Below are 10,803 nucleotides of genomic sequence, written 5' to 3'. Positions count from 1 at the left end.
GGGGGAAATTGGGAAAACAATTGGGGAAAATTGGGGGAAATTTGGGGGAAACTGGGGGAAAATTGGGGGAGAAATGAGGGAAAAATGGGGGGAAATAATGGGGAAAATTGGGGGAAATTGGGAGAAATTGGGGGGAATTGGGCGAAAAATGGGGGGAATTGGGAAAAAAATTTAGGGGAAATTGGGAAAAATTGGGGGGAAAATGGGGGAAATGGGGGGAAAATTGTGGGGAATTGGGGGAAATTGGGGGAAAAAATTGGGGGGAAAAAGGGGGGAATTGGGAAAAAATTTGGGGGGAAATTGGGGGGAAAATAGGAAAATTTGGGGGAAAATTGGGAAAAAATGGGGGGAAATGGGGGAAAATTGGGGGGAAATTGGGAAAAATTGGGGGGAAATTGGAAAAAATGGGAGGGAATTGTGGGGGGAAATTGGGGGGAATTGGGGGAAATTGGGAAAAAATTGGGGGGAAAAAGGGGGGAATTGGGAAAAAAATTTGGGGGGGAAATTGGGGGGAATTGGGGGAGAAATGGAGCGAAATTGGGAATAAAATTGGGGGAAATTTGGGGGAAATTGGGAAAAAAATGGGGGAAAATTGGGGGAAATTGGGAAAACAATTGGGGGAAATAATGGGGGGAATTTGGGGAAATTGGGGAAATTGGGGGGAAATTTTTGGGGGAATTGGGGGGAAATTGGGGGGAAATCGGGAAAGATTGGGGGGAAATTGGGCAAAAATTCGGGGAAAAATTGGGGGGAATTGGGAAAAAAATTTGGGGGGAAATTGGGGGGAATTGGGAAAAAAATTTGGGGGGAAATTGGGAGGAATTGGGGGAAACTGGGGGAGAAAAAATGGTGGAAATTGGGGGGAAAATATTGGGGGAAATTGGGGAGAAATTGGGAAAATTTGGGGGGGATTTTTTTGGAAATTTTGGGGAGGGGTCTTTGACCACGTCAGAGACCCCTCCCCCCTCTTATAGACCCTCCAAAATGAGGCAAATTTGCGATTTTTTTTTTTTTGGGGGGGTGAATTTTCGGGGTGTTTTTTGAGGGGATTTTTTTGGGGGGGGGGATTTTTTTTTTTTTTTTTTTTTTTTTTGGGGGGAGGGGGGAGACTTTTGGGGATGGTTTTGGAATTTTGGGGAGGGGGGGGGGATTTTTGAGAGTCCCCTCCCCCACCCAGGGCTGACCCCCCTGCACGTGGCCGTGGCCTCGGGGTCCCGCGAGAGCGTCCTGGTGCTGCTGGAGCACGGGGCCGACGTGGACGCCGTGGTGAGAACTGAGGGAACAATTTGGGGGGTCCGGGGGGATTTTGGGGGATTTTGGGGGATTTTTGGGGGATTTTTGGGGATTTTTTGGGGGGTTTTTTGGGGATTTTTGGGGATTTTTGAGGATTTTTGGGGGTTTTTTTGGGGGTTTTTGGGGATTTTTTGGGGATTTTTTGGGGTTTTTGGGGGTTTTTTGGGGATTTTTTGGGGATTTTTTAGGGATTTTTTGAGGATTTTTTGGGGATTTTTTAGGGATTTTTTGGGGATTTTTTGGGGATTTTTTTGGGATTTTTTGGGGATTTTTTAGGGATTTTTAGGCATTTTTTTGAGATTTTTTAGGGATTTTTTAGAGATTTTTTGGGGATTTTTAAGGGATTTTTTTTAGGAATTTTTTTTGGATTTTTGCGGGATTTTTTGGGGATTTTTTGGGGATTTTTTGGGGATTTTTTGGGGATTTTATGGGGATTTTTTAGGGATTTTTAGGGATTTTTAGGGATTTTTTAGGGATTTTTTGGGGATTTTTTGGGGGTTTTTTGGGGATTTTTTGGGGATTTTTTTGGGGGTTTTTTGGGGATTTTTTAGGGATTTTTTGGGGGTTTTTTAGGGATTTTTTAGTGATTTTTTGGGATTTTTTGGGGGATTTTTTGGGATTTTTTGGGGATTTTTTTGGGATTTTTTGGGGATTTTTTAGGGATTTTTAGGCATTTTTCTGGGATTTTTAAGGGATTTTTTAGAGATTTTTTGGGGATTTTTAAGGGATTTTTTTTAGGAATTTTTTTTGGATTTTTGCGGGATTTTTTGGGGATTTTTTGGGGATTTTATGGGGATTTTTTAGGGATTTTTAGGGATTTTTAGGGATTTTTTAGGGATTTTTTAGGGATTTTTTGGGGATTTTTTGGGGGTTTTTTGGGGATTTTTTGGGGGTTTTTTGGGGGTTTTTTGGGGGTTTTTTAGGGATTTTTTAGTGATTTTTTGGGATTTTTTGGGGGATTTTTAGGGATTTTTTGGGGATTTTTTTGGGATTTTTTGGGGATTTTTTAGGGATTTTTAGGCATTTTTCTGGGATTTTTTAGGGATTTTTTAGAGATTTTTTGGGGATTTTTAAGGGATTTTTTGGGGATTTTTTGGGGATTTTTGGGGATTTTTTGGGATTTTTTGGGGGTTTTTTAGGGATTTTTTAGTGATTTTTTGGGATTTTTTGGGGGTTTTTTGGGGATTTTTTGGGGATTTTTTGGGGATTTTTTGGGGATTTTTAAGGGATTTTTTTTTAGGAATTTTTTTGGATTTTTGCGGGATTTTTTGGGGATTTTTTGGGGATTTTTAGGGATTTTTAGGGATTTTTTAGGGATTTTTTGGGGATTTTTAGGGATTTTTTTTAGGGATTTTTTGGGGACTTTTTCGGGATTTTTTGGGGATTTTTTGGGGATTTTTGGGGGATTTTTTGGGATTTTTTAGAGATTTTTTGGGGATTTTTTAGGGATTTTTTGGGGATTTTTGGGGATTTTTTTGGGATTTTTTGGGGGATTTGTTTTGGGGGATTTTTTGGGATTTATTGGGGATTTTTTAGGGATTTTTTAGGGATTTTTTAGGGATTTTTTGGGGATTTTTTTGGGGATTTGTTTGGGGATTTTTTGGGGATTTTTGGGATTTTTGTTTAGGGATTTTTTGGGGATTTTTTTTTGGGATTTTTGGGTATTTTTTGGGGATTTTTTTTTTGGGGGGGGGATTTTTTTGGGGGGAATTTTTTAGAGATTTTTTTGGGATTTTTTGAGATTTTTTTGGATTTTTTTGGGAATTTTTTGGGGTTTTTTTTTGATAATTTCTTGATTTGGGGGCGATTTTTGGGTGATTTTGGGGGATTTTTTGGGGGATTTTTGTGGGATTTTTTGGGGATTTTTTTTGGATATTTTTTAGGGAACCTTTGGGATTTTTTGGGGATTCTTTTGGGGATTTTTTTGGATATTTTTAGGGAATCTTTGGGATTTTTTTGGGGGATTCTTTTGGGGATTTTTTGGGGGTTTCTCGTGATAATTTCGTGACGATTTTGGGGTGATTTTTTTGGGGCGGTTTTGGGGGATTTTTTGGGGGATTTTAGGACATCAAGAGCGGGCGCTCGGCGCTCCTGCACGCGGTGGAGAACGACGACCTGGAAATGGCCGAGCTCCTGCTGCAGGTGAGGGGGTTGTGTCGGGAATTTTGGGGGAAATTTGGGGGGTTTTGGGGGAAATTTGGGGGGATTGTTTTGGGGATTTTTTGGGGGTTTTTTGGGGATTTTTTGGGATTTTTGGGGGATTTTTTGGAGATTTTTTGGGATTTTTTAGGGATTTTTGGGGATTTTTTGCGGATTTTTTAGGGATTTTTAGGGATTTTTTGGGGATTTTTTGGGGATTTTTTGGGATTTTTGCGAGATTTTTTGGGGATTTTTTGGGGATTTTTTGGAGATTTTTTAGGGATTTTTTGGGATTTTTTGGGGATTTTTTAGGGATTTTTTGCGGATTTTTTAGGGATTTTTAGGGATTTTTTGGGGATTTTTTGGGGATTTTTTGGGATTTTTTGGAGATTTTTTGGGCATTTTTTGGGCATTTTTTTGGCATTTTTTTGGCATTTTTTTGGGATTTTTTGGGTTTTTTTGGGCATTTTTGGGGCATTTTTTTGGGGATTTTTTTGGCATTTTTGGGGATTTTTTGGGATTTTTTGGGCATTTTTTTGGGGATTTTTTGGGGATTTTTTTGGCATTTTTGGGGGATTTTTTTGGGATTTTTGGAATTTTTTGGGGATTTTTTTGGGATTTTTGGGGGATTTTTGGGGGATTTTTTAGGGATTTGGAGTTTTTTGGTCGAGTTTTATGGAATTTTTGGCGGATTTTTTGGGGATTTTTTTGGGAAATTTGGGGATTTTGGGGAGGCTGATTTTGACCCGATTTTTTTTTTTTGTATTTTTGGTTGATTTTGTGCTGATTTTTGGGCTGATTTTGGGGTGATTTGGGCCATTTTTGGGGCCGAGTTTTTGCCGATTTTTGTGCCGATTTCGGGTGTTTTCGGGTGTTTTCGCGGTGATTTTTGGGGTGATTTTTGTGCCGATTTTTGTGCCGATTTCGGGTGTTTTCGGGTGTTTTCGGGGTGTTTTCGGGGTGATTTTCGGGGTGGTTTTTGTGCCGGTTTCGGGTGTTTTCGGGGTGTTTTCGGGGTGGTTTTTGGGGTGATTTGTGCCGATTTTTGTGCCGATTTCGGGTGTTTTCGGGGTGATTTTTGTGCCGATTTTTGTGCCGATTTCGGGTGTTTTCGGGGTGTTTTCGGGGTGATTTTTGGGGTGATTTTTGTGCCGATTTTTGTGCCGATTTCGGGTGTTTTCGGGTGTTTTCGGGGTGTTTTCGGGGTGATTTTTGGGGTGATTTTTGTGCCGATTTTTGTGCCGATTTCGGGTGTTTTCGGGGTGTTTTCGGGGTGGTTTTTGGGGTGATTTGTGCCGATTTTTGTGCCGATTTCGGGTGTTTTCGGGGTGATTTTTGTGCCGATTTTTGTGCCGATTTCGGGTGTTTTCGGGGTGTTTTCGGGGTGATTTTTGGGGTGATTTTCGGGGTGATTTTTGTGCCGATTTCGGGTGTTTTCGGGTGTTTTCGCGGTGATTTTTGGGGTGATTTTTGTGCCGATTTTTGTGCCGATTTCGGGTGTTTTCGGGTGTTTTCGGGGTGTTTTCGGGGTGATTTTTGGGGTGATTTTTGTGCCGATTTTTGTGCCGATTTCGGGTGTTTTCGGGGTGTTTTCGGGGTGTTTTCGGGGTGATTTTTGTGCCGATTTCGGGTGTTTTCGGGGTGTTTTCGGGGTGATTTTCGGGGTGGTTTTTGTGCCGGTTTCGGGTGTTTTCGGGGTGTTTTCGGGGTGGTTTTTGGGGTGATTTGTGCCGATTTTTGTGCCGATTTCGGGTGTTTTCGGGGTGATTTTTGTGCCGATTTTTGTGCCGATTTCGGGTGTTTTCGGGGTGTTTTCGGGGTGATTTTTGGGGTGATTTTTGTGCCGATTTTTGTGCCGATTTCGGGTGTTTTCGGGGTGATTTTTGTGCCGATTTTTGTGCCGATTTCGGGTGTTTTCGGGGTGTTTTCGGGGTGATTTTTGGGGTGATTTTTGTGCCGATTTTTGTGCCGATTTCGGGTGTTTTCGGGTGTTTTCGGGGTGTTTTCGGGGTGATTTTTGGGGTGATTTTTGTGCCGATTTTTGTGCCGATTTCGGGTGTTTTCGGGGTGTTTTCGGGGTGGTTTTTGGGGTGATTTGTGCCGATTTTTGTGCCGATTTCGGGTGTTTTCGGGGTGATTTTTGTGCCGATTTTTGTGCCGATTTCGGGTGTTTTCGGGGTGTTTTCGGGGTGATTTTTGGGGTGATTTTCGGGGTGATTTTTGTGCCGATTTCGGGTGTTTTCGGGTGTTTTCGGGCTGTTTTCGGGGTGATTTTTGTGCCGATTTTTGTGCCGATTTCGGGTGTTTTCGGGTGTTTTCGGGGTGTTTTCGGGGTGGTTTTTGGGGTGATTTGTGCCGATTTTTGTGCCGATTTCGGGTGTTTTCGGGGTGATTTTTGTGCCGATTTTTGTGCCGATTTCGGGTGTTTTCGGGGTGTTTTCGGGGTGATTTTTGGGGTGATTTTCGGGGTGATTTTTGTGCCGATTTCGGGTGTTTTCGGGTGTTTTCGGGGTGTTTTCGGGGTGATTTTCGGGGTGGTTTTTGTGCCGGTTTCGGGTGTTTTCGGGTGTTTTCGGGGTGTTTTCGGGGTGATTTTCGGGGTGATTTTTGTGCCGATTTCGGGTGTTTTCGGGTGTTTTCGGGGTGTTTTCGGGGTGATTTTTGTGCCGATTTTTGTGCCGATTTCGGGTGTTTTCGGGTGTTTTCGGGGTGTTTTCGGGGTGATTTTCGGGGTGGTTTTTGTGCCGGTTTCGGGTGTTTTCGGGGTGTTTTCGGGGTGGTTTTTGGGGTGATTTGTGCCGATTTTTGTGCCGATTTCGGGTGTTTTCGGGGTGATTTTTGTGCCGATTTTTGTGCCGATTTCGGGTGTTTTCGGGGTGTTTTCGGGGTGGTTTTTGGGGTGATTTGTGCCGATTTTTGTGCCGATTTCGGGTGTTTTCGGGGTGATTTTTGTGCCGATTTTTGTGCCGGTTTCGGGTGTTTTCGGGGTGTTTTCGGGGTGTTTTCGGGGTGGTTTTTGGGGTGATTTTTGTGCCGATTTTTGTGCCGATTTCGGGGTGTTTTCGGGGTGTTTTCGGGGTGGTTTTTGGGGTGATTTGTGCCGATTTTTGTGCCGGTTTCGGGGCCGTTCCCCCAGCGCGGCGCCTCCGTGAACGCTCAGTCCTACGCCGGCTGCACGGCGCTGCACGCGGCCGCGGGCCGGGGGCTGCTGCGGCTGCTGCGGCTCCTGCTGCGCTGCGGGGCCGACTGCGGCCTGCGCAACCTGCACAACGACACGGCCGCGGGCGTGGCCGCCAGCGCCCAGGTGAGTCCAGGTGTGCTCAGGTGAGCCCGGCTGGGGATGCTGGGGGGATTAAAGGGAATTATTTTGGGGTTTAAATGGGATTTTTTGGGGATTTTGGGGTGCTAAACTTGTGAGTCTGAGTGCTCAGGTGAGTCCAGGTGTGCTCAGGTGTGCCCAGGTGAGTCCAGGTGTGCTCTGGTGAGCCCGGCTGGGGATGCTGGGGGGATTAAAGGGAATTATTTTGGGGTTTAAATGGGATTTTTTGGGGATTTTGGGGTGCTAAACTTGTGAGTCTGAGTGCTCAAGTGAGTCCAGGTGTGCTCAGGTGTGCCCAGGTGAGTCCAGGTGTGCTCAGGTGAGCCCGGCTGGGGATGCTTTGGGGATTAAAGGGAATTATTTTGGGGGTTTAAATGGGATTTTCGGGGATTTTGGGGTGCTAAACTTGTGAGTCTGAGTGCTCAGGTGAGTCCAGGTGTGCCCAGCTGAGGAATTTGCAGGGTTTGGGGAATTAAATGGACTTTTTTGGGGGTTTAAATGGGATTTTTTTGGGATTTTGGGGTGCTAAACTTGTGAGTCTGAGTGCTCAGGTGAGTCCAGGTGTGCTCAGGTGTGCCCAGGTGAGTCCAGGTGTGCTCTGGTGAGCCCGGCTGGGGATGCTGGGGGGATTAAAGGGAATTATTTTGGGGTTTAAATGGGATTTTTTGGGGATTTTGGGGTGCTAAACTTGTGAGTCTGAGTGCTCAAGTGAGTCCAGGTGTGCTCAGGTGTGCCCAGGTGAGTCCAGGTGTGCTCAGGTGAGCCCGGCTGGGGATGCTTTGGGGATTAAAGGGAATTATTTTGGGGGTTTAAATGGGATTTTCGGGGATTTTGGGGTGCTAAACTTGTGAGTCTGAGTGCTCAGGTGAGTCCAGGTGTGCTCAGGTGTGCCCAGGTGAGTCCAGGTGTGCCCAGCTGAGGAATTTGCAGGGTTTGGGGAATTAAATGGACTTTTTTGGGGGTTTAAATGGGATTTTTTTGGGATTTTGGGGTGCTAAACTTGTGAGTCTGAATGCTCAGGTGAGTCCAGGTGTGCTCAGGTGTGCCCAGGTGAGTCCAGGTGTGCTCTGGTGAGCCCGGCTGGGGATGCTGGGGGGATTAAAGGGAATTATTTTGGGGTTTAAATGGAATTTTCGGGGATTTTGGGGTGCTAAACTTGTGAGTCTGAGTGCCCAGGTGAGTCCAGGTGTGCTCAGGTGTGCCCAGGTGAGTCCAGGTGTGCTCAGGTGAGCCCGGCTGGGGATGCTTTGGGGATTAAAGGGAATTATTTTGGGGGTTTAAATGGGATTTTCGGGGATTTTGGGGTGCTAAACTTGTGAGTCTGAGTGCTCAGGTGAGTCCAGGTGTGCCCAGCTGAGGAATTTGCAGGGTTTGGGGAATTAAATGGACTTTTTTGGGGGTTTAAATGGGATTTTTTTGGGATTTTGGGGTGCTAAACTTGTGAGTCTGAATGCTCAGGTGAGTCCAGGTGTGCTCAGGTGTGCCCAGGTGAGTCCAGGTGTGCTCTGGTGAGCCCGGCTGGGGATGCTGGGGGGATTAAAGGGAATTATTTTGGGGTTTAAATGGGATTTTTTGGGGATTTTGGGGTGCTAAACTTGTGAGTCTGAGTGCTCAGGTGAGCCCAGGTGAGTCCAGGTGCTCTCAGGTGAGCCCAGGTGTGCACAGGTGAGCCCAAGCGAGCCCAGGTGAGGAATTTGGGGGGGATTAAATGGACGTTTTTGGGGTTTAAATGTGATTTTTGGGGTTTTTGGGGTGCCAAACTTGTGAGTCTGAGTGCCCAGGTGTGCCCAGGTGTGCTCAGGTGAGGTCAGGTGAGTCTAGGTGTGCTCTGGTGAGCCCAGGTGAGGAATTTGGCGGGATTTGGAGGGGTTTATATGGACTTTTTTGGGGAATTTTGGGGATTTTGGGGTCCCAAACTTGTGAGTCTGAGTGCCCAGGTGTGCCCAGGTGTGCTCAGGTGAGGTCAGGTGAGTCTAGGTGTGCACAGGTGAGCCCAGGTGAGGAATTTGGGGTGATTTGGAGGGTTTAAATGGGATTTTTTGGGGATTTTGGGGTCCCAAACTTGTGAGTCCGAGTGCCCAGGTGAGTCCAGGTGTGCCCAGGTGAGTCCAGGTGTGCCCAGGTGAGGAATTTGGGGGGACTTGGAGGATTTTGGGGAGTTTTGGAGCTTTTAAAGAGGATTTTGGGGGATTTGGGGAGGGGTTGGTGGAATTCTGTGGATTTTGGGGATTTTTGGGGGGATTTTGGGTGGGATTTTGGGGATTTTTGGGTGGGATTTTGGGTGGGATTTTGGGGATTTTGGGGATTTTTGGGTGGGATTTTGGGGATTTGGGGGATTTTTGGATGGGATTTTTGGGGTGGATTTTGGGGATGTTTTGTCGAATTTCGGGGGATTTTGGGTGGGATTTTGGGGATTTTGGGGATTTTTGGGTGGGATTTTGGGGATCTGGGGGATTTTTGGATGGGATTTTTGGGGCGGATTTTGGGGATGTTTTGTCGAATTTCGGGGGATTTTGGGTGGGATTTGGGGGGATCTTGGGAGGGATTTGGGGGATTTTGGGTGGGATTTGGGGGGATCTTGGGAGGGATTTGGGGGATTTTGGGAGGGATTTGGGGTCAGATTTTGGGGGGGATTTTGGCAATTTCGGTGTCTCTGAGCCCACCCCTCCCCCCCAGGTGATCGACATCCTGCGGGGAAAAGCCTCGAGACCCCCCCAGGACCCCCCAAAATCCCCCCGGGACCCCCCCCACGGTGAGCCCCAAATTTGGGGGGGTTCCTGGGGTGGGAATTCCTAAATTTGGGGGGGGGGGGCAGGGGGGAAAATTCCCAAATTTTTGGGAGGCCTTGGGAGGATTTTGGGGTCCTGGGGCTGGGGCGGGGGGGGGAATTCCAAAATTCTGGGCGGTCCCGGGGATATCCCAAATTTTGGGGGGTTCTGAAGGGGAAAATTCCCAAATTTGGAGAGGTCCTGAGGGGAAAATTCCCAAATTAGGGGGGGGGGTCCAGGGCGGGTCCCCAGCATCCCAAAATTCCCCAATTTTGGGGGTCCCGGCTGGGGGGGGGGGAGGGGGGGAGGAAAAAGAAAAAATCCAGATTTTTTCCCCCTAATTTGGCCCCGCCCCTTTCCAGGCCGCGCCTCTGATTCCACGCCTACTTCCGGGTCTGCCGCCAATAGCGCTCAAGGGGAGGGGCCTACGAAACAACCAATGGGAGCGCAGGGAAGTACCGCCCATCAACAGAGCACGGACCAATCAGAGGCGGCGCTGGGGAGGCTCCGCCCCCTCGCCCCTAAGAGGCTCCGCCCACGCGAGGGGCGGGGCCAGAGCAGCATTAATGGCGCGCCGCCAGGGGGCGCCAACGCGGGACCGGCGTGAGGGGAAATAAAAGAATAAAAGTAATAATTGTGTGTAAAATTGAACTGGGAGGGACTGGGACAAACTGGGAGGGGACTGGGAGAGACTGGGAGGGGATTGGGAGGGACTGGGACAAACTGGGGGAGATGGGGGAGGACTGGGAGGGACTGGGAGGGGACTGGGAGGGGATTGGGAGAGACTGGGAGGGACTGGGAGGGACTGGGAGGGAACTGGGACAAACAGAGGGGGACTGGGAGGGGATTGGGAGGGGATTGGGAGGGACTGGGACAAACTGGGGGAGATGGGGGAGGACTGGGAGGGCATTGGGAGGGGACTGGGAGAGACTGGGAGGGACTGGGAGGGGATTGGGAGGGGACTGGGAGGGACTGGGAGGGGACTGGGAGAGACTGTGAGGGGACTGGGAATGGACTGGGAGGGGATTGGGAGGGTATTGGCGGAACTGGGAGGGGACTGGGAGGAACTGGGAGGGGACTGGGAGGGGATTTCGGAGAACTGGGAGGGACTGGGAGGGGATTGGGAGGGACTGGAAAGGAGTGGGCGGGTACTGGGATGTTACTGAGCTGAACTGGGCCGAACTGGGATTCACTGGGCCGTTACTGGTTTGAACTGGGATTCACTGGGTCGAACTGGGATTCACTGGGCCGTTACTGGTTTGAACTGGTCCGAGCTTGGAGCTC

General features: G+C 47.9%; 1 protein-coding gene across 1 annotated transcript in view; it reads left to right on the top strand.

Moving 5' to 3' along the window:
* Positions 1-10,147, top strand: part of LOC134055866 (B-cell lymphoma 3 protein homolog) — a 10,366-nt gene extending 219 nt beyond the window's left edge. Inside the window, exons 2-6 of the mRNA XM_062512335.1 lie at positions 1,141-1,266; positions 3,358-3,435; positions 6,569-6,736; positions 9,428-9,503; positions 9,882-10,147. Coding sequence (XP_062368319.1) covers positions 1,141-1,266; positions 3,358-3,435; positions 6,569-6,736; positions 9,428-9,503; positions 9,882-10,126 — 693 coding nt within the window. The 3' untranslated portion in view covers positions 10,127-10,147. The remainder of the gene's footprint in view (positions 1-1,140; positions 1,267-3,357; positions 3,436-6,568; positions 6,737-9,427; positions 9,504-9,881) is intronic.
* Positions 10,148-10,803: the final 656 nt, after the last annotated feature.

Source organism: Cinclus cinclus, chromosome 36 (assembly GCF_963662255.1).
Source record: "Cinclus cinclus chromosome 36, bCinCin1.1, whole genome shotgun sequence".
Taxonomy (NCBI): Eukaryota; Metazoa; Chordata; class Aves; order Passeriformes; family Cinclidae; genus Cinclus; species Cinclus cinclus.
The sequence above is the reverse complement of the archived record's forward strand: the minus strand, read 5'-3'. Positions and strand labels throughout refer to the sequence as shown.